This window comes from Podarcis melisellensis (assembly GCF_964234715.1).
Source record: "Podarcis melisellensis genome assembly, chromosome: 17".
Taxonomy (NCBI): domain Eukaryota; kingdom Metazoa; phylum Chordata; class Lepidosauria; order Squamata; family Lacertidae; genus Podarcis; species Podarcis melisellensis.
This window is the reverse complement of record NC_138534.1, coordinates 2,384,100-2,407,208: the sequence shown is the minus strand read 5'-3', so window position 1 is coordinate 2,407,208 and position 23,109 is coordinate 2,384,100. Positions and strand designations below refer to the sequence as shown.

Sequence of the window (23,109 nt, the reverse complement as noted above, 5' to 3'; positions counted from 1 at the left end):
GTGCAAATAAAGTAGGCAACTTATTTCTAAAGCTTTCAAATTATTTAGAGCTCTTTGGAGGGGGGGAATAGTAATAGTAGTGTGGAGTAGCAAAGCAAGTCAGGAAGTATGAAAGGAAGAGTGGTAGTTAGAGGGGAGTATGTTAGTGTGGGGCAGTGAAGTCCTATACCCTGGCTATGACCACGACCAGTTTATACTGCCTGTTCTCTGGTTTTTTAATTATAAAACTTGGATACCAGACTTTTGTAGCCAGGAAAAGCAGTGTATCATAGAATCATAGAGTTGGAAGAGACCACAAGGGTCATCGAGTCCAACCCCCTGCCAAGCAGGAAACACCATCAGAGCACTCCTGACATATGGTTGTCAAGCCTCTGCTTAAAGACCTCCAAAGAAGGAGACTCCATCACACTCCTTGGCAGCAAATTCCACTGTCAAACAGCTCTTCTAGATCAAGGGAAGTAATAGTGCCACTGTATTCTGCTCTGGTCAGACCTCACCTGGAGTACTGTGTCCAGTTCTGGGCACCACAGTTCAAGAAGGACACTGACAAACTGGAACGTGACCAGAGGAGGGCAACCAAAATGGTCAAAGGCCTGGAAACGATGCCTTATGAGGAACGGCTAAGGGAGCTGGTCATGTTTAGCCTGGAGAAGAGGAGGTTAAGGGGTGATATGATAGCCATGTTCAAATATATAAAAGGATGTCACACAGAGGAGAAAGGTGGTTTTCTACTGCTCCAGAGAAGCGGACACGGAGAAATGGATCCAAACTACAAGAAAGAAGATTCCACCTAAACATTAGGAAGAACTTCCTGACAGTAAGAGCTGTTCGACAGCTGTTCGACTCTTCCAACTCTATGATTCTTACTGTCAGGAAGTTCTTCCTAATGTTTAGGTGGAATCTTCTTTCTTGTAGTTTAATTCTAATTCTAATTCTCTTCTCCGAGGACCCATTCGCACATTAGGGAAGCCGATTCACTCTACACTTCACTTAACAATCATATGGTAAGACATTTATGCAAAGTAGCTTGCCATGTGGTTGAGCAACATTTTACACTGGTATAGACATCCACGTGGAGTGGTCTTCAGGCAATAACATGGAAACTATGGTCTAACAAACATCAGTTGCTTTGTCCTTGTAATTCTACATTACAGCCAGCAGATGACTCCCTTTGTAAATACTGCACAAAAAATACTTTACTGAACGCAAAGCCTTCATTCCAACCAGATTTGGAACTGGGTTTGTTATGCTTCAGTCAGCGGCTGCTAGTGTTAAACTGCAAGTGGTACTGGGCTGTGGGTACATTGGAGTAGACCTCTTTCTCCATATACTGTAAGCTGTAAAACAAAGAACAGAAGTGTGTTCAATGGAAATTTTTGTCACTTCATTAGTGCCAAGGAAGAGTCAGCCTTGGCGTCTGTTTTCAGTAGCAGAACGTAATCTAGGAAGAAAAGATGAAAATGCCTCTGAATGTGCCTAATGCATCTCCCTCACCTCTGGATCACAACAAAGAGTAGTAAGGATTAGGGGGAAGAAAGGCATTGAGCGCAGGTGGTGGTGCTTCTAGACAAAGCTCAGCCTGTCCTTCAGGGTACCTGAGGAGGCTGCCTCATTTCCACCTTCCGGGGGCAGGGAGGAACCTTTCATCCTTGGCCTACTCACTTTGACTTCTGTGCATCCGCCAGATCCTGGTTGTAGGCATCCAGGCTCTTCCTCAGCTGCTGGCGGAAATTCTGCTCCTGCTGCTCCATCTCCATGGCGGCACGACCAGCCAACTCCCGCTGCCGGTCCCATTCAGCCTCCCGCTGCTGCTCTTCTTCCCGCAGCCTCTAATAGAGTGGGAGAGAATAGGCTCAGGCATAATGTGGCTGATAGAAGTGAAAACTGTTTCACCCCTGGGTAAAATCTCTACTCTTGCTACAAACTCACAAGCCACTGTTCTCTCAACCGTTACCTAACCCCCTCAAATGTTAATATGGAGTTGGTACTGTCCTCCCTTACAGGGCTGTTGTAAGGTGTTCTTGAGTTAAGCAATGTAAAAGCTGAACTGTGATTTATATTTTGTATTTTGAACTGTGATTTATATTTTATATATAGAGAGAGAGGGAAACAGAACCTTTGTAACATTCCAGGATGGAAAGATAAAGACTGATCTTTCATCTGGGAAAGAAACACCATTGATGGGGTCCCACCGCATGTGCGGCCCTCATTCCATGCATGCAGTAACTTAGTTGAATCCCACAATAAGGAAAATGCTCTTAAAATGCATAGAGAAGGTCTGTGCTTAGGCCAATGTACCTGCTGCTCTCTTCTCTCCTACATAATGGACCATTCTTGAGCTTACAAGGGAAAGCATTCCATGTTACTTAGCTCCACTGTGCTCTGGACAGGTAATGGATTGCCACCTAGTGTACACACACCTTGCATATTAAGCAAAGACCTACCTACACATCTGTATTGCCCATGTCAGCACATTCCCACCATTTTCTGGACATCCTCTTAGTTGAATTAGTTACGAAGGAACTTGTGTAACTCACAAGCTTTCTTGCTGCTGCATCAGCTATGACGCCACTTGCCTGCTTCTCCTTACACTGCTCCTCCTGTGCTTTCCGCACAGCCTCCACTTCTGCAGAGGTCATCCCCTTCCAGCGGTCCGTGATCACACGGTGTGGGCCCACAAGGCTTTTGGCGATGTCAGGGTTTTCTGTCAGGAGGTCACCTGTCAGGTGGTTGTAGATTTCTGCATAGTTATTGTCCTGCTCACGCTGCTGGACCAGACGCTGCTGCTCAGCAACCTCTGCAGCCTGGTTTGGGAAAGGAGTAGATGGGATGCTGTTGCATCTAAAGCCTTGTGCTCATGTCTTTCTATCCCAGCCTTTCCCAACTTGGTACTCTCCACATGTGTGCACTACAACGTCCACTAGCCCTGGTCAGCATGTCCAGTGATCAGGGATGATGGAAGTTGGGAGTCCAAAACATCTGGAGGTTGAAGAATGATGCAGATGAATAGCTAATTAATATAGGAAGATGGTACCTGGGCTCGATTAAAGTCAGCTATTGCCATGGCTTTGGCCTTGCGACACTCTTCCTCCAAACGTGCCAGTTCCAGGGCTCGTAGGTCCAGCTCTATCCTCTTTTTGTCCTCCAGGCTGTCTACAAGGAAAGCAGGTGTTCTGGCATGCAGTCAAGCTATGTACACACACACCTGATCCTCCCATAAGGCAAAGTGAGGCAGTAGATTTGGAATGGCATAAGAGTAGCAGAATGGGAGACAGACACTAACTGTTTCAGTAGGGCTTGTGATGCTGGTAGTAAGTTAAGTGATGACTTCCTTCTCCAGTTCCAACAGTGGAAGACTGGTCAAGGAGAAACATGGTCACTCCTTGCATTAGCACCTGTTGTTGAGTAGACAAGCCAGTGCTCTAACTTAACAGTGTACCACTGAGCTCAGAACATGAGAAGGCCATGTCAAAGCAGGTGATCAGCCCTATAGTAGGACAGGCAATTCCCAATCATTCCAAGATACTGCATGCACCAGCCTGCCCTGCCTCCTTGTGGTGCCAAAAATAGCATGGGGATCTGTGGTCGTGTATGTGCCGATTGTGCTGGTTTGTGCTCACTTTTGAACAGTACTAGCACACACCTGGCCAAGAAACATACACCAGAGAGTTAGTTGGCTACTATGCCTCTATCTAGAGCAGGGGTTCTTAACATGAGATCCATGGATTGGCATCGGGGGGGCGGTCTGTGTCAGGCACAATAAAGATAAGAAAGAAAATGTTTCCAGTGCAATGAAATAAATTGTTCGCAAAATTGTGTGTGTGTGTTGATTTCTACCTACACCCTACAACATAGTAAATAAAGATGTTGTAAATAGGCAAGCAGGTTTCCCAGGACTGGGTGAAGATGAAAAGTGTTCACCCAAGCCTGGGAAAACCCCCGCCTCCGGCAGGACCACTGGGTCCAAGGGAGGCATTGTCGCCATCACGCAACAGCACCCAACCTGGCGGTAAGTGTCATTACATACCCACCGTGACCTTATTTTTATTCAGTGCCCCCCCATTGCACCTGAGGCTACTATCACCCCTCTGAATCGTTCCAGCGCCCCCCAGGGGTGGTATCACCCACTTTAGGAAAGACTGCTCTTAAAGATTCACCTCCAACTTATCAGTCCAGTTGGGTAAATCTTTTTTTTAAAAAAACAAAAATATATATTGATACTTATACAAAAATATACACCCATTACAAAGTATATTTCTACAATATACTGAGATAAAACAGCTACTTAGTCTAAAAGAACAAAGTCAGAAGAAAGAAAAGGAAAGGAGACACTTAAAGAATGAGAAAATGAGAGGAAAGGAAAAGAAACCTAAAGAAAGATAAAGAAGATAAAAGGACTTCCAGCTCTATGTTATGCAGCTGCATATAATCATTCCTTAAGAGCAAAACCAGTATTCCAGTTGGGTAAATCTTGTTGGTGCCAAAAATATGAATGGGAGAATTCCTGGATGCCAAGACCCAGTTTTGGGGCAAGAACTCTTTGGTGAGAGAACCCCAGCAGAGATTTAAAGTCATAAAATATATAGCAAAGTAAAGCATGGAAATGCAGGAGAATTCCTTCATTTCCAACTTCTGAGTAATACAAATGGTCTTAAGAAGAGCTTAAGGTAAACAAATAAAGCTTGCAGTTCTACATTTTCACCCAGAACTGAGGCCAAGTACGTTGCAGGGAAACTGGGTGTGCAGAATGATTTCCTCCACCTGAGGCACTTGAGTGTCTTGGGCAGGACCAATGCTGGGACTAGCTAGATGTTATTCTCCACATTCCTTTGTCAACCACAGCAGCTGCCTGGCCTCTTCCCACACAACACCAGTTTCGCACTCCTGTGTCCCCAAGCAAAGGATCTCGAGGGCATTTCACACACCCCATCCTGAACATACCAGCATATTTACGGTCAGCAAGGTCCTTCTCCCGTTCACTTCTCTGCTCCTCCAGGATGCGTTTGTTCTGCTCCTTTAGAAGTTTTTGCCGAGCGTTTGCATTCAGGTCCTCACCAGCAAAGCGCTGCATGCTAGAAGGGCCACAGCGAGGGTCATCGTCACTCACGCGGGCTGGGTGGCCTTTGCGTGCCGCCTCTGGGTCATGGATGTCCCACTCCCGGCGCATGGAGGGCTGTTGCTCCCGCTCGCGAAAATCCAAGACAGCCTGGTGAAGCTGCTTTTTCCGTTGGCGCTCCTCTTCTTCCAGCATTTGTGCAATCTTGTCACACTGCACCCGATCTGCATCTGCATAAGAACAGCACAGGATGCTGTTAGTCGTTGCTCTGTCTGCCTCATGAAAAAGAACTGACTGACAAACCTGGAGATATATAGGGAACAAGACAAGGATGTCCACTATCACCATTATTGTTTACCGTATTGGCCCAAATATTAGACGCACCTGCAAATGAGACACACCTTTAAAATTCAAGGCTTATTTGCAGATGCAGGCCGCCTCCCGGCACTACCTCAGCAAGCCAGCACCAGGAGGCGGCTTGGGAGCGGCAGGCAAGCTGCGCGCCCTTGCCTCATGCTCCTGGGCTGCTTCCGGGGGGGGGGGGGGGAGCCGTGCAGTAAGGTCGCAAATATAAGCCGCACTTTAACTTTTCATGGCCGGAATTTGGAAAAATACGTGCGGCTTATATTCAGGCCAATACGGTATATTGATTTTGGAAATGTGCAGAAAGCAAAGAAATTGGAGTTCGAGTTGGGCATCAGATATACAAACTTAGGGCTTTTGCAGATGATGTGGTATTATTTGTTGATAATCCTTTGGATAAAATGAAGATAGTATTAAGGGAGATAAAACTATTTGGAGACCTGGTTCCTTTCTATATAAACAAAGACAAAACTGAAATCCTAGCAAAAAATCTGACACATCAAGAGAAAGAGGGTCCCGTCTTGGGAGGGACTGCTGTCTCCCCTCCTCTGAGGACTGCTGCTACCGCTACAGCAACAAAGAGGATAGCAGAGAGTTCTGCAGGGACCAGGTCCCTGGGCAGGCAGGCACAGTGGGAAGAGCTACTGCTCCAGTTGAGCATCAGCCTGCTGCTGGGGCAGCGTTACAAAGCCTGCTTGCCCTGCATTCCACCTACCTTGGGGACTGCCATCTCCCCCCACTCGGAGGACTCCTGCTGCTGCTGCTGCTGAGAGGGGGGTGGATGGCTGCTGGGGCAGTTGCTGGGGGGGGGTCATCCCTTTGAGTGTCACACTTTGAGGGTGGGATGAAGGCGTGGGCCAGCCCCCTTGTGTTAAAGTCATCATTTTAATGGGGATGGGGTTTTTATTTGTATTGGCGTTGTTTTAAAGTGTTTTTACTTGTATTGTACTGTATTTTTTTCAGTTGCTTATTTTGTTTTAAGGGGGGGCAGGGCTGCCTGGGAGTGGGCCCAAGTTAACAGAATGGCTGGGGCAGGTTCCACTGGGTAGATGTACACCCAATCTCAGTGATCACTGATAGGAGGAGGAGTTATGCTAGGACCAGACCATGTCATTACTGGGGAGGCAGGTTTAGTCATTGTTTGAAGGCTATCCCTGCCTCTGGGTCAGGTCATGACCAGAAGGATACAGGAATCAACGAGGGAGCCCCACATGACCTTAAGGTGTTGCTGTGCAATGCCAGGTCAATGATCCACAAGACTACGGCCATCCATGACTTGATCGTGGATAGAGGAATTGACTTTGCATTTGTAACAGAGACTTGGTTGGACATGGCAGGTGGGCCTGTTCCTGCCGCTGCTTGTCTGCCAGGTTTCTCATACAGACAGCAACCCAGGTCATGTGGGCGGGGAGGGGGGCTTGCAGTGATTTTTGGAAGTAATTAGCTGACACCAGGCATCCTATTGGGAAGACCCAGTTTTCTGAGTGCATGTTCTAGCCACAGACATGCCTTAGACCTGGTGTTCACCTCTGTGAAATGTGGGTGATTTGACACTAAGTAAAAGTGAAAAAATAGAAATGTCATGGTCGAATCACTTCCTGGTGCAACTAGACTTCTCTGCGAACCTTCCCCTCCGCAGGGAGGTAAGACTGATTTAGATGAACCCTGCCACTTAATGGATTTGAACAGGAGTGCCAGGGGATGTTTTATCCCATGTTGATGGCCTCTCAGCCATCTCAGCCTGGTGGCCCACTGGAATGCGGAGTTAACCAGGGCTATCGACTGTTTGGCTCTGAAGTGCTCTCTCCGATTACATGGAGCCTGGACAGCCCTGTGGTTTTCCCCAGAGCTGAGGGTGATGAAACAATCGTGGAGATGTCTAGAGTGCTGGTGGTGGAAACTCTTCTGAATCAGACCAAACACGGGTTAGAGCTCAACATATTTAGAACATCAGTTTGTGTAAATTTACCAAAACTTTACCAAAAATTTACCTGTGTGACACAGAATCAATTTGATGCACCATCAGAAAATCCAGTGTCATGTTAAAAGAAACACGCACTGAGTTCCAACATAGGAAGACAGTCATGTTCAGGCTACACTTCTGTAGGTATACCAAAATTGATGCCAGTGAGTTTAACACCTGACAGTACAATAATTCATCATTCAGATATTAACTATCTTGTTAGCTAAAAGCAGGCCCAAACTTTCCAATGAAATACTTATAAGTTTTATGTTGATTAAAATCATTCTTCATTTTAAATATTTTATTTTTTCCTGTTTTGTGTGTGTACTACAAATACAATATGTGCAGTGGGCATAGGAATTCATTCCTATGTTTTTCCAAAATATAGTCCAGCCCCTCACAAGGAATGAGGGACAGTGAACCGGCCCCCGGCTGAAAAAGGTTGAGGACCGCTGGTCTAGAGGGGCTGGGAGCTGGGGGCACTGTTATACAGTGGTTCCGCTAGTACCTCCTGGGTCGTGCCCAGGAAGTGGTGTTAGGGGATGAATGTTCAGACTCCTGGGCTCTCACTTGTGAGGTGCCTCAGGGCTCTGTCCTCCCCCCCATGCTTTTCATCATCTATATGAAAACGCTGGGAGAGATCATCAGGGAATTTGGGTGGGTGTTCACCAGTATGCAGATGTCAAGATACTGTCAGTGGCTCCTGGCTAGTTGCCCAGGAAAGTATAAAAACAAGGGAAAGTATCTAACAGTCCTTTTTTATTTCAATCTTTACAGAGAGAGGCTACCCAGCCTCTTGGATAATGGTGTTGTCCCAAGTGAATCTCCACACACCCCATCTCTCCCACTTCCTCATTCGTCAACATCATCACCTCTTCTACGGGTGCTGCTACATGTCCTCTGTCTTTGAGTTCTTTGCTCTCCTACCTGTAAGGCTCACCGGGTTCTGGGAGATGGAGGGTCTGGAATGTTTTCTAATGACAGCGTGTCAGCCAGGTGTTGCTCTGGCTCTCCCATGATTTCCCAACTTTCCCCCTCATCTGCCTCTGAGCTGCAACCTCCCTCAAACCCCTGTTGTAAATCTATACTGTCTTCCTCTTTCTCCTCCCTAGAAGGGTCAGGATAGGTAGGTGATCTCCACTATTCCTCCTTTTCCCAGTCCCTGACAGCAGATGATACCCAGCTCTACCTCTCTTTCAAATCAGAACAAGTGAAGGTGGTGAATGTCCTGTGTGAATGCCTGGAGGCAGTTGGAGGATGGATGGCAGCTAACAGATTGAATCCTGACAATACAGAAGTACTGTTTGGGGGGGCAGGGAGTGGGCGGGGGGGGATTCCTGGGTCCTGAATGGGGTAACTGTGCCCCTGAAGGGCCAGGTGTGCAGCCTGGGAGTCATTTTGGACTAACAACTGTCCATGGAGGTGTAGGTCAATTCTGTGTCCAGGGCAGCTGTCTACCACCCTACCTGCCTGCAGACTGTCTCGCCAGAGTGGTGCATATCCTGCTTGGACTACTGCAATGTGCTCTACATGGGGCTACCTTTGAAGGTGACTTGGAAACTACAACTAATCCAGAATGTGGCCGCCCTGACCATATAACACCAGTCCTGCAGGACCAACATTGCCTCCCAGTATGTTTCCAAGCATAATTCAAAGTGTTGGTGCTGATCTTTAAACTACAACTAATATAGAATGTGGCAGCTAGGCTGGTGACTGGGAGTGGCCACCAGGACCATATAACACTGGTCCTAAAGGATCTTCACTGGCTCCCAGTACATTTCCAAGCAAAATTAAAAATGTTGGTCCTGTATACCTGAAGGAGCGTCTCCACCCCCATCATTCAGCTTGGACACTGAGTTCCTCTGAGGGTCTTCTGCTGCTTCCCTCACTCCAAGAAGTAAAGTTACAGGGAACCAGGCAGAGGGCCTTCTCGGCAGTGGCACCCTCTCTGTGGAATGCCCTGTCATCTGTTGTTAAGGAAATGAACAACTATCTGACTTTTAGAAACCTCTGAAGGCAGCCCTGTATCAGGAGATTTTGAATATTTGAGGTTTTACTATGTTTTTATATGTACTGTAAGCTGCCCAGTGTGGCAGGGGTATAAATAATAAAATGATGATGATGATTAAACGGACATTAGAGTGGAGAAAAGGGTGAAATATTTGAGTATTTGGTTAACAAATAAAACACATCACTTTTTCAGAATAACTATTAAAGTATGGAACAAGGTAAAACAAGACTTAGCAAGATGGGGAAGGATGAAAATCTCACTGTCAGAGCCACCCGTCTGGTCCCAGCTCACAAGAGACCCAATTCCAATCCGGTTTATTTACAGAAAGTCTTTATTGAAGATCATGGTTGCGTTTACATTCCATCTTTGTGACTCTACGTCTGTACCGTTAGATCGCTGAAGTACCCTCTGAATCTGTCCCGCCTCGGCACCAATTTAAGAGGCTTGTGCTGGACCACCTCTTCCTCTCCTTCCTTTTCCGCAGGGTCTTTCTGCCCCCCTGGGTTCCCCCTCGCCGGGACTCGCCCGAGGCTGAATCCTCTGACGCCTCCGCCCCCCTCCTTCTCGCTTTGGGGCCGGGCTCCTCCCCAGGGCTCTCCTCACTTCCGCGCGCCTCTACATTTGAACTTGGCGCGCGTACGTTGCTTCTGACCTTTCTCTCGACCGCTACACTGCTCCCGGTGCTACTCTCCACCCCTTCCGGCTGAGCGTCCTGCTCCGATCTTCTCCCCCTGTCTCCTTCACGCTCTGCTCCCTCTGACACCCTGGTAACTCCACCCCCTTCACTCCGTTCCGGCTGAGAAGCTGGCTCCTGTGTCCTACTCCTACTGAGGCTTCTCCCTTCGCTCCCCTGTTCCTCCCTGCTTCCCCCTTGGTCCCCCTTTGGTCTGACCAGGGGGGCTCCCTTCTGGGAGTCTTCTGACTCACTGGACAAACTCATGGACGACCTTTGGTCATCGTCATCCTCCTCCTCATCTCTCTGGGATTCTTCCCCCTCGCTCTCTGTCTCCTCCCCCATCTGCTCTTCTCTCCCTGAAACCCTGACATCCATCCCCCCCTCGAAGCCCCCCCTTCCCCCCTCCCGCTCGTCGGGTGCAGGTCGTGGAAGCTTCGGCTCTTCTGGTGTAGATTTGGGATACAGGTCGTCTACTTCAATGTCCTCTGCTGGCAGTTCTGTGTATGTGTATTCGAACCCGGGTTCTTCACCCAACGCGGTCTCAGTCTCTTCACCCTTTGCTACTTCGTCTGGTGCTGCCCGCCAAGGACCCATCATCCACCTCTTACGCCATTCCTCCTCTGGTTGCTCCTCCCACCAATAAGGGGTTTCCGTGTCCACCCCCGAGCACGATCCCCTGGGCGGGCTTGATTCTGGTGTTCCCTCCTCGGCGGAAGAAAAGCCCCTGAACGTGGCATCTGACAATGTGGGCGTGAAAAGCCAGTCATCAAAGTACTCAGCTGGCATGGGTCTATGTGGGAAAAGTGCATGGAACTCATCTTTCAAAAGGGGTTCGTCTAACGCGTAGCCTGGCACCCAACTATTGGCAGTGGCTGGGGTGCCCTCTCTGGCGAGAAAGTATTCAACTCCCTCTTCCCCCCATCTCGAGTCCAGTATCTCTGTGACCTCGTTGAGTGGTTCGGCCCTAGGCGACCCCCCCCTCTTGGGCGACTCTTTGCGCGGGTCTGGTACTGTTCCTGACTCTTGAAACCTGTGTGGGGCTTTGTAGGGAGTGAGCACCGACCTATGAAAGACCGGGTGCACTCTGGAGCCTTCTGGAAGGGCCAGGCGAAATGCTACAGGATTGATCCTAGCCTCAACCTGGTAGGGTCCTAGCTGCCTGTGTTCTAGCTTCTTCTTGGCTAACGATCTGGCTGGCATCGCTTGGGCCGCTAACCATACCCAATCCCCCACCTGGATGTCCTCTCCCTCCCTTCTGTGCTTGTCCGCCTGCACCTTATAGGCCTGTTTGGCCAGCTCCAAATGTCTCCGCAGCTCCTCGTGCACCTCTTGCAACTCTGCTGCGAACTGGTCGGCCTCTTGAGGCACCTCCCCTCCCGGTGCCATAAGTCTCGGAAAGGTTCTGGGATGACGGCCATTGTTCGCGAAGAACGGTGTCACCCCGGTCGATGTGTGCTTCGTGTTGTTGTAGGCAAACTCAGCCATCGGCAGGTAGTCCACCCACGCTGCGGGTCGCTGATTGGCGTAACACCTCAGGTACTGCTGCATGATCGCGTTGACCCTCTCTGCTTGGCCGTTGGTCTGCGGATGTCTCGCCGACGCTAGGTTGATCTTGACATGCAGGATACCCAGAAGCTTCTGCCAGAAGTTGGAAACAAATTGGCGCCCCCTGTCGGACAGGACGGACTGCGGTAGTCCATGCACTCTGAACACGTGGTCGATGAAGAGTTTGGCGGTCTGTTCTGCCGTCGCCACCTTGGCACAAGGAATGAAGTGCGCCATCTTGGTGAACAAGTCCACAACCACCAGTACCGCCGTCTTGCCCCTGGAGCTGGGTAGGTCAGTAACAAAGTCCAGTGCTACCCTCTCCCACGGCTGCTGTGGCGTTTCCAGCGGTTCCAACAATCCCGCCGGCTTCTGGTGTACTGGTTTGGACCTCTGACAGGTGTCACACCTGGCGACGTAATCCGCCACCTCTCCCCGCATCTGGGGCCACCAAAAGTCCCTGGCCACTAATTCTAGTGTCTTCTCCTTGCCGAAGTGGCCCGCACTGGGAGCGTCGTGCAATTGCTGCAGAACCTTTGCGCGCAGTTCGTCGTTAGGCACATAAAGGGCACCCTTGCGAGTTAAGAGTCCGTCCCGCAACTGGAACTCATCGCCGCTTTGCGACCCGTTGCGTAGCTCCTCCATCTTGTTTTTTTTATAAATATTTTATTAGGTTTTTAATAAACAAATTTCCACTTTCAAATACATACTTCCATGAATCCAATGGACTCCCCCCATCTCCCGAGCACTGCATTCCCTGTGTAACCAAAACCTCAGCAATTTGTTAACTTGTTTTATACATAACAATATATCTTCCATTTTATCGTGTTATCTGATGTAAACATTTCAATACAATTGCATTAATTTTTAATTTCCACACAATAAAAATATTTCGTTACCTCACTTCTGTCTTATAGTGTCTTATTTATCAATTCAGAAATTTGCCGATACTGAAGCTATACCTTCCTAGAAAGGAGCATTTTTTAACATTCATACAACTTATAATGCTTTTTCAAATAGTCCTTAAAATTTTTCCAAACTTCCTCCGTTTCTTCTTCTCCCGAGTCTCGAATTCTGCCAGTCATTTCAGCCAACTCCATATAGTCCATCAGCTGCGTCTGCCATTCTTCCAATGTGGGTAGATTTTGTGTCTTCCAGTGCTTTGCCAACAGAATCCTCGCTGCTGTAGTAGCGTACATAAAGAAAGTTCTATCTTTCTTGACCATCCTCTGGTCTACCATGCCCAGAAGGAAGGCCTCCGGTTTCTTAGGTAAGGTGAATCTCAGCACCTTTTTTAGTTCATTATGTATCATTTCCCAGAAGGCCTTCACTTTCGGGCAGGTCCACCAGAGGTGTAAAAATGTCCCTTCCTCTTCCTTACATTTCCAACATTTATTATCGGACAGGTGATATATCTTTGCAAGCTTGACTGGGGTCATGTACCACCGGTATATCATTTTCATAATGTTTTCCTTCAAGGCAGTACATGCCGTGAATTTCATTCCGGTGTTCCATAACCTTTCCCAGTCTTCAAACATAATGTTATGCCCCAAGTCCTGTGCCCACTTTATCATAGAGGATTTGACAATCTCATCCTGTGTGTTCCATTTAAGCAGCAAGTTATACATTCTCGAAATTAGCTTAGATTTTGGCTCAAGCAACTCTGTTTCTAGTTTCAATTTTTCCTCCTGAAACCCCACTTTTTTGTCTGCTTTAAAAACTTCCTGGATTTGAGCATAATGCAACCAATCTCGCACCTTGTTTTTTAACTTTTCCATACTCTGTAACCTCCATTTATCTCCAATTTTTTCAATTATTTCCCAATATTTAGGCCAGTGGGCCTCCATATTGAGTCTTTTACGTGCTTTGGCCTCCATCGGTGAGAGCCACCTCGGAGTTTTACTCTCCAATAAGTCTTTATATTTTGACCAGACCATGAAAATTGCCCTTCTGACAATATGTTTTTTGAACAATTTATGAACTTTAACCTTGTCATACCACAAATATGCATGCCACCCAAAAGCATTATCAAATCCCTCCAGGTCAAGGACGTCGGTGTTCTCCAATAGGATCCAATCCTTCAACCAGCAGAGGGCTGCAGCTTCGTAATATAACCTCAAGTCCGGCAGGGCAAACCCCCCTCTTTCTTTCGCATCTGTTAGTATTTTAAACTTTATTCGGGGCTTTTTGCCCTGCCAGACAAATTTAGATAAATCCCTCTGCCATTTTCCAAAACATTCCACCTTATCCACGATCTGGAGGGACTGAAACAAAAATAGCATTTTCGGCAATACATTCATCTTTATAGCAGCTATTCTGCCCAGCAAGGAAAGTTTTAATCTTGACCATGTTTCCAGATCTCTTTTTATCTCTGACCAACATTTCTCATAGTTGTCCTTAAATAAATTCAAATTTTTGGAGGTCAAGTGCACCCCTAGGTACTTTACTTTTTTAACCACACGTAGCTCCTCCATCTTGGACTGTGCAAATTGATCCGCTTGCAACGCGCGTCGCACTGCGTCCAGGTCGACTGTGATGGCAGCGCACGCCCACGCCTGCGGTGCGAAAATGTGCTTCGCTGCAATTGGTGTCGTCTCCTCCAGGTATTGTGGTTTCCTGGATAGTGCGTCTGCTATAACATTTGAGTCCCCCGGGATGTATTCTATTTTAAAGTCGAAATCCGCAAAGAATTCTGCCCAGCGCATGTGTCTTTGGGTCTGCAGCTTTGCCGTTCGCCAATACTCTAAGTTCTTGTGATCCGTGCGGACCTGCACTGTGTGCTTGGCTCCTATGAGGAAGTGCCGCCACGCTTTGAAAGCTGCATGAATGGCCAACAGCTCCCTGTCCCATATGGTGTAGTTCCGCTCCGTCTTGCTGAGCTTCCGGGAGTAGAAGGCGCCCGGCCTCCAATTGCCTTGCGGATCCTCCTGCAGAAGGACGGCTCCCACCGCTCTGTCTGACGCGTCAGTTTCCACCCTCATGGGCCTGCCGGGATTCACGTGTAGTAGCTGCTCCTCGGAGGCGAAGAGGCTTTTAAGCTTCCGAAATGAGCGCTCTGCCTGTTCCGTCCAAGCGAACTTCTTCTTCTTGGAACTGAGGGTGTCCGTGATTGCTGCCGTCTCCCTTGCAAAACCTCTGATGAATTTGCGATAAAAATTGGCAAATCCGATGAATCTCTGGACCTCCTTCCGATTGCGTGGGCTTTTCCAGTCCAACACCGCTTGGACCTTGACTCTGTCCATAGCCAGCCCTTCGTCGGACAGCTTGTAGCCAAGGAAGTCCACCTCCGTCACATCAAACTGGCATTTCTCCAACTTGGCGTACAGCCTGTGCTCCTTCAACCTCTGTAGGACTTCCTTTACATCCTTCTCGTGAGCTTCCGGCGATTCCGAGAAGATCAGGATGTCGTCGAGAAAACATACACACTTCTTGTAGAGGAGTCCCGCCAACACGTGATGCATAAATGCTTGGAAAACGTGGCTGCCATTTTGGAGACCGAACGGCATAACTCTGTATTCATACGTGCCTAGAGGCGTGAACATGGCAGTCTTCCACTCATCGCCCTTCCGGATGCGGATGAGATTGTACGCTCCACGCAAATCCAACTTGGTGAAGATCTTACCCTTCCTAACGGTCGCTAGGAGGTCGTCAATCCTGGGCATGGGGAAGGCCTTGGGCTTAGTCAGCCTGTTGATGAACCGGTAGTCCACGACCAGTCTTTTTTGGGGCGTGTCCTTCTTCTTCACAAAGAAAACAGGACTGCCTCCCACTGCTTTGGATTCCCGGATGAACCCACGCTGCAGATTATGCTCTATGAAGTCCCTGAGCTCTTGCATCTCGTCCTCAGACATGGAATACAGCTTTGCAGTTGGCAGCTGCGCCCCCGGCACCAGGTCGATCGCACAGTCGTAAGGCCTGTGAGGCGGCAACTGGTCAGCTTCTTTCTCGCAGAAAACCTCCAAGAATCCTTTGTACTTGTGAGGCACTGCCTGCACCATGCCCAGTTGCAGCTGCTGCTCGGCCCCCTCCTCCTGATTGGTTTGGATGCAATGCTGAGCACAATACGATGAGCAGAAGGTGATTTGCCGCTGGTACCACGCTACAGCGGGACTATGCCTCTCCAGCCAACTCATGCCCAACACAATGGGCGTGTCTGACAGGTGGGTGACATTGAAGCTAATGACTTCTCGATGATTTCCAATTTGCATCACCATGGGAGGTGTCTGCTGCACAACTTGCCCTCCCAGCAATTTTCTGCCGTCCACTGTGACCACATTCAGAGGCGTCGTTGCAGGCAGGAGTGCTATGCTATGCTGCTTGACAAATTGTATTCCCACAAAATCCGCATTGCTTCCCGAATCGATCGTGATGGGAACCTCCAGGGATTGTCCATTTGGCAGCTGAAGGGTTGCAGTGAGTTGCACTGCTGGCTTGGGTGGTAAAGGGTCTGTGCGTTGCAAGGATGCTGGGGACTGTTCTACAGATCCGCCTGGCTGAGCCCCAGTAGCTCCGCTTCCAGCCAGGCACTGTCGTTTCCCTGAGGCTGCTCTCTGTGCACCACTTCCGCTGCCACTGTTGCTAGAGCTGCAGTGTGCTTTTGGAGCCTCTGGGGGCACTCTTTGGCCATATGCTGTGCACTGTCACAGATGTAACATTTCCTGGTCCCTCTAGGAGGCTTCGCCTTCACTGCACCGGAAACAGGGGCTCTGGATGGTGTCTGAGCCCTAGCACCACCAATTTCCATCGGCTCTTCTCCTTGCCTCCCCAAGGGCGAAGGGTGCGTCCGGGTGAAGTCCCTGGGGACAAAAGGGGGGGTTCTCGCTGGTGCACGCGCCTGGGGTCCCTCCCCCTCGTGCCACGGACGCCCCTCATGTCGTATTCCAATAGCCAAAGCCCGTTGCACTAGGTCTTCTAGGGTTTGGGGTCTATCTCCCCTGGCGATCTCATCCTTGACGGGGGGGCTAAGACCTTCCCAGAAAAGATCTCTGGCGGGTTTACTATCCTTCTCCCAGCCCAATGCAGTCAGTAATGCAAAGAATTTAGAATGATATTGACGTACAGTGGCTTTGCCTTGCCGCAGTCCGTGCATCTGCTTGCGAGCAATATCCACATCCACAGAGGACTGGAAACAAGCATCCATCGCTTTAATAAACTCATCAGAATCGCGGCGGGCAGGGCCATCTTCGTGCCACAAATTGCGCAGCCAAGTCCTGGCCTCCCCATGCAGATGCGAAATTATGAACCCCACTCTCTCCTCCTCATCTTTAAAATCATGACGGAGCAAATGCAGTGCATACACGACGTCTGCCCTGAAGTTAGGGTAGTCTTCTAGGTTGCCATTAAAGTGCGTAACTAGGGCGCCCCCCCCCCGCCGTCCAAGTGCAACGCCCTCCGATCTGGACCCCGGAACCCCTGCCCTGCTTGCCTGCTCCCACCTTGTTCGCAGGTCCTGGCAAGTCTTGTCCAGTTCGTCATTCTTCTTCTGCGATGCAATGACTGCAGCTGTGAGTTCGGTAACCTGATTCCGCAGCGTAAGCAGCTGTTCCTCCGCGCTCATGGCTGCTCCCGTTGGTGAGCTTTGCAAAAAAAATTTTTTTGCGTTCTGTGGAGGGTACTTACTGTCAGAGCCACCCGTCTGGTCCCAGCTCACAAGAGACCCAATTCCAATCCGGTTTATTTACAGAAAGTCTTTATTGAAGATCATGGTTGCGTTTACATTCCATCTTTGTGACTCTACGTCTGTACCGTTAGATCGCTGAAGTACCCTCTGAATCTGTCCCGCCTCGGCACCAATTTAAGAGGCTTGTGCTGGACCACCTCTTCCTCTCCTTCCTTTTCCGCAGGGTCTTTCTGCCCCCCTGGGTTCCCCCTCGCCGGGACTCGCCCGAGGCTGAATCCTCTGACGCCTCCGCCCCCCTCCTTCTCGCTTTGGGGCCGGGCTCCTCCCCAGGGCTCTCCTCACTTCCGCGCGCCTCTACATTTGAACTTGGCGCGCGTACGTTGCTTCTGACCTTTCTCTCGACCGCTACACTGCTCCCGGTGCTACTCTCCACCCCTTCCGGCTGAGCGTCCTGCTCCGATCTTCTCCCCCTGTCTCCTTCACGCTCTGCTCCCTCTGACACCCTGGTAACTCCACCCCCTTCACTCCGTTCCGGCTGAGAAGCTGGCTCCTGTGTCCTACTCCTACTGAGACTTCTCCCTTCGCTCCCCTGTTCCTCCCTGCTTCCCCCTTGGTCCCCCTTTGGTCTGACCAGGGGGGCTCCCTTCTGGGAGTCTTCTGACTCACTGGACAAACTCATGGACGACCTTTGGTCATCGTCATCCTCCTCCTCATCTCTCTGGGATTCTTCCCCCTCGCTCTCTGTCTCCTCCCCCATCTGCTCTTCTCTCCCTGAAACCCTGACACTCACTATTAGGAAGTTTCAGCTATTAAGACAAATGTATTACTGAATATGCTGTTTATAGTTTAGGTTACAGTGGTACCTCGGGTTACATATGCTTCAGGTTACATACGCTTCAGGTTACAGACTCCGCTAATCCAGAAATAGTACCTTGGGTTAAGAACTTTGCTTCAGGGTGAGAACAGAAATCGTGCTCTGGCGGTGCGGCAGCAGCAGGAGGCCGCATTAGCTAAAGTGGTGCTTCAGGTTAAGAACAGTTTCAGATTAAGAAAAGACATCTGGAATGAATTAAGTACTTAACCCAAGGTACTACTGTATACCGATTATTGGTAATGTGAGGTAATTCAAATAATGGCAAAGAGGGTTATCAAAATTTATCTGGCGGGGGAAAAACCAAGGATTAAATTTAAAATATTAACAGATCTTAAAGAAAGACGTAGTTTCAAGCTGCCAGATTTAAAATTAAACTATGAAGCTGCCTGTTTGATATGATCAAAAGAGTGGATATATTTTTAAAAATGCAAACCCCGCTGAGGTTGATGCATTTCATTTTGCCCGACCTCCTGCACTTTCTTTCATTTGAATTTAACTGTTGGGGAAACTGATTGCTCAGGCCCAGACCAATGCCCGGAGACAAGTGAGATAAATGACCTCACAGAGAAATGGAGCAGAAACACTTACCGAAAGCTTCATCACGTCGTTTCTCTGCAATTTCTCTGAGTTTTCGCTCTTCCACCTGGGTCTTCAAACCTTCCACATCCACCTTAAAAGTGACATTACAAGTTAATTGCTGCATCGGATGTGGCTGTTTCAGAAGCAAACAGAATGCAGGATTTTGCATGCTGCTCTCTCAAATAAAGACAACAAAGATCATGCAGGAACCTGAAAGATGCAATGGCATAAGCTCTCCTATTTCATGTCAGCTAGTTTAGAATATAGCTTTGAAGCTGCTGACCAGAGCTATTTGGCTTCTATCTTTCTGTACCAGCTTTGCTGATTTCTGGTTCATTACTGGGCTCAAGTCAAAATGCTGTTTTTACATTTAAAGCCCCAAATGGCTTAGGATAAAGAAGGACCACCCGCTACCACATTAGTCTGCCTGTTCTCACAGCTCCTCTGGTAGGACCTGTTACATGTCCTACCACCAACTGATGCAACAGAATAGGGTCTGGTTTTACCTAATTTTCTGCTGCTTTTGGTTATTTTTTTATCTGCTATCCTGGCTTTTTGTGTGTGGTTATGCTTCAATATTTTTACTTGCTTTATTTTTTGCTGTAAGCTGCCTTCAGTGCCTCTGTCCCCTTTGCTATCAATTATCCTATCTTTCTAACAGATCTGATGCTTTTAAGGCTTAAGGTTTAAGCTTTTGGCCTGCATATATAGAATATACGACCATTGAGCATCTAGACCACGGGTGTCAGACACAAGGCCCGCGGGCCAAATCCGGCCCGCCAGACCTCGTCATGTGGCCCGTGTAGCCGCCGCCGGCCACCAGCCTTCACCTTTTATTCTCGCTTGTGTTTTTTTTTTTTACACAATAAAGTTTACATGGTGCGGCTCCCTACTCGCCACCCCCCCCCCCGTCGCTCTTAAGGACGTGGCTGCAGCTTCAAATGTCCCCGTGTCTCTCAACTTGCGCCTTTGTCGTCGAGGGCTGAAGCGAGGCGGGCAGTTTGCTTCTCTCTCCCGCTCACTGCTCAAAAAGAGCAAGCAGAAGGTCAGGTCTCCGCGCCGCGGAGGGGGAGTCTTTCTCCTCGGAGAAACTTTTTTATTCCAGCCTTAGATCTTCTCTGGGGATGCTGGATCCCAGCGTGCAAACTCGCCCTGCGGGAGGCATCCTCTTCTCCTCCGCGCTGGATTTCACCAGCCTCTTCCTCTTCATTTCGCCTTCCTCTTCATTTCCCTTCCCTTCCTCTTCATTTCGCCTCCCTCTCCATCTTTGCACGGCCAGCCTTTCCAGGACCGATGATGCCCGTGTTCTTTGGGAATATGGGGGGGGGGGTGAGTGGGAGAGAGAGAGAGGCGCGTGCACTCCAAACACTCTTAAAATAAATGTAAAGTGGGGCGGCGATGATGATGGCCGTGATGGGAGGGGGCTGTGTTCCCTGGCACCCCCTCCACTCCCTGCACCCCACCGCCGCCTTCCTCCTCCTCCTCTTGCTCTATCTCAGCTCCACAAGTTGGACTCTGCGCCCGCGCAGCGGCGCTGGGCGGTTCTCCCCGTCCGGCACATGTCAGTCTCGCTGGCACATTACTGGGAGGAGATCGGACTGCGGCTCCTTGCAGCCCTTCCATCACTCGGTCACACAATTGGGCGGCTCGCTCTCCGCCCTGCCAGCAGCTCCGTCTTGATCTCTCCCTCCCGTCTCGGGGAAGGAAAGGAAAAAGCCGGAGATCCAGTTGCAGGCAGCGTGCTCGCGCTCTTTCGCCTTTTGCACTATGCAATGGCACCCCGAGATGGGGGGGGGGCAGGGGAATTAGCCAAGGAAAATGAGCGTGCACAAGGCATGTTGATGCTTTCCTGTCAGAGCTCTCTCTCTCCCACACACACATTTTATTTACAGCCCCATGCCGTGTATGTTTACTCAGAAGCCAGCCTCACTTTCTTCGACAGGAGTTTCAAGTAAATGCACATAGGATTGCAGCAATCGTCTCATTAGGGCTCATTATTTGTAACAACTTTGTTTCCTAGTTCTGCTGGATCTCTCAGCGGCTTTTGATACAATCGACCATAACATCCTTCTGGACTGTCTACATTATTACAAAAAACAGTAATAATTGAATGCAGTGACAATAATTTATGATAATAAAGAGTGGACACATAGTCCTACAGATACAACCCGCACTTTGAGGGTGACCAAACTGCTGATGCGGCCCCCGATGAATTTGAGTTTGACACCCCTGATCTAGACCATGAAATATAGGTCTCCTGAGGAGTGATCAGGAGTAATCTATTACGTGAAACACTGAGATCTAACACTTGTCATCTGTAAATGATGCCTGTAATAATGGAATTACAGAAAATGAACAGTCCTTGCTTTCACTCATAATACTTCAACCCCTGAAGTTGGAACCTTATTCACGAGATTTTTTGCTGAGAGTTTATTCTTGTATTTATGAATCACTTCCTATGAATCAATTATTTATTGCATTTATATCCCACCTCTTTCTCTAAGGAGCTCAAGGTGGTTCATGGTTCTCCCCCATCTCAACTAAGCCCCACAACAAACCTGTGAGTTAGGTTAGGCTAAGAGGCAGTGAGTAGCCAAGGTCCCTAAGTGAGCTTCATGGCCAAGTGGGGATTTGAACCAGTTCCTAGTCTGACACTAACCACTGTACCACACTGGCTCTCTCAAAGTGATTAATGTATAGTCCAGATGCCCTTAAGATTTTTGGACTACAACTCCCATTATCTCCAGCCAGCATAGCAATTAGTCAGGGATGAAGGGAGTTGAAGTTCAAAACATCTAGAAGACAGCATGTTAACTGCCCAAAGCCTAGCCCACATCCCCAGTAAATGACCTCTTGCTGTGTCTCACTGAACAAGCTGACAAGCTGAAAGCTGAGTAAATTTAGAAAGGAGTGTTCAGGTTAAGATGTCTGTGCACAGGGATTACTTCCTACAGGTATCTCAGTTCTGAGGGATAGTTAAGGAGTCCTTCCCAGAACTTTGAAATCAAGGCAGTCCTCCTCCAAAAGCATGGCTCTATAAGCCCTCCATGTCTCACCCCCATCGTGCGATAGCGAGCATTAAAGATGCGGCTCTGTCTTTGCTTCTCCCGGTTCCTGCGGGCTTCAATGGCAGCTGCCTCTTTTATATCTGGCTGGATGTCCACTTTATACATCTTTGCACCTGTAACTGAGGAAGATAGATTTAGGTTTTTAAGTTTTTAAAGCAGACCCAGCTCCATCCCATTGCTAACTAATCTTATCTGAGTGGTGGGAATAGATACCTAGGCCTGTCTCTCTATTCTGGAACAATTTGCAGATAGGTCTTGGGTAAGCATGGAATAAGCTTTTCTCCAACATCAGATCTGCCTAGTTCAGCGCTGGGAAACCTTTTCAGCCAGGCGGGCCAGATTATTATCTGTCCCCACCTCATGGACCAAGCTTGACAGGTGGGTTGCTCTGTCCACCTGTCAAAGTACTTGGGAAGCGTTTCCCAAGCGCATGGCAGCCAGCTAGTTGCGTTGAAACTTCAGTGCGAAGCACTTTGCAAGGCCTCTGCTCAGTGCTTCTCAAGCATTGAGCATATGACTGGCAAAGCTGATTGTGGCAGGGATTGCCTGCATGATCAAGTTCCCCATGGAAGACCATATCTCTACTTCCCACATTTTGTGGTTTGGAGGAAACCAGTGGCGTAGCGTGGGGGGTGCAGGGGGGCCCGGCCACACCGGGCGCAACACCTGGGGGTTAGGGTTAGGGGGCGCAAATCCACGGGTTAGGGGGTGCAAATTACTTGCCTTGCCCCGGGTGCTGACAACCCACGCTACGCCACTGGAGGAAACAACCTTATAAGCCAGAGGTTTCCTAAAGGTGATCTAGTGATTGCTGTCTTCTCCAGTGTTCTAACACAAGACTGCCTTTATTTCAATCCCCCAACAAAGCAAAATGTTGAAAACAATTCACTTTCCCCTTCCTCCCTGGTGGGGAATGGAGGGACTATTTGGGGTCCACTTTAGGTACCAATAAGGGACGCGGGTGGCGGTGTGGTCTAAACCACTAAGCCTAGGGCTTGCTGATCGGAAGGTTGGCGATTTGATCCCAGAATGTCCTGCTTTTCCTTAGGATGTCCCTATTTTCATCAGTGAAGTGCTGGAGGGTATGCGGCGTGTGTGCGCATGTCATATCATATCAATTCGCGCCCTGGACCTCCCAACCGCCGTCCCGCTCTCACCTTCTCCCTCCAGAAGTTTGCGGCCTCCTGGTTGCCATGCCAACAAGCCAGCCTGTTCTGAATTCCGCGGCGATTTATGCAAATTGAGAAGCGGAGGAACCTATCAGCCAAAAGAAAAGGGCCGGCAGGGCGGGAGCGCCCTGGGAAGGGGGAGGAGCCACGTATGCAAACCCCGACGGGCCACAGCGCCCTATCAG

At 49.1% G+C, this 23,109-nt stretch overlaps 1 protein-coding gene across 5 annotated transcripts; it reads right to left on the bottom strand.

Annotated features, from left to right (window-relative positions):
- Positions 1-990: 990 nt before the first annotated feature.
- On the bottom strand, positions 991-23,057 carry RIBC1 (RIB43A domain with coiled-coils 1). 5 transcript variants are annotated; one of them, XM_081895271.1, is made up of 8 exons: positions 22,913-23,057; positions 21,744-21,868; positions 18,697-18,778; positions 4,942-5,286; positions 3,035-3,153; positions 2,538-2,804; positions 1,663-1,829; positions 991-1,337 (listed from the first exon to the last, which is right to left on the bottom strand). In XM_081895271.1, the coding sequence occupies exons 2-8, from the start codon at positions 21,858-21,860 to the stop codon at positions 1,256-1,258; spliced, it is 1,179 nt and encodes a 392-aa protein (XP_081751397.1). In that variant the 5' UTR covers positions 21,861-21,868; positions 22,913-23,057; the 3' UTR covers positions 991-1,255. The 5 variants fall into 5 exon arrangements, with proteins under 5 accessions (XP_081751397.1, XP_081751396.1, XP_081751398.1 ...); XM_081895270.1 differs by having other exon boundaries at positions 21,744-21,874; positions 22,913-23,055; XM_081895272.1 differs by having other exon boundaries at positions 2,577-2,804; positions 21,744-21,874; positions 22,913-23,054.
- Between the last annotated feature and the right edge of the window lie 52 nt (positions 23,058-23,109).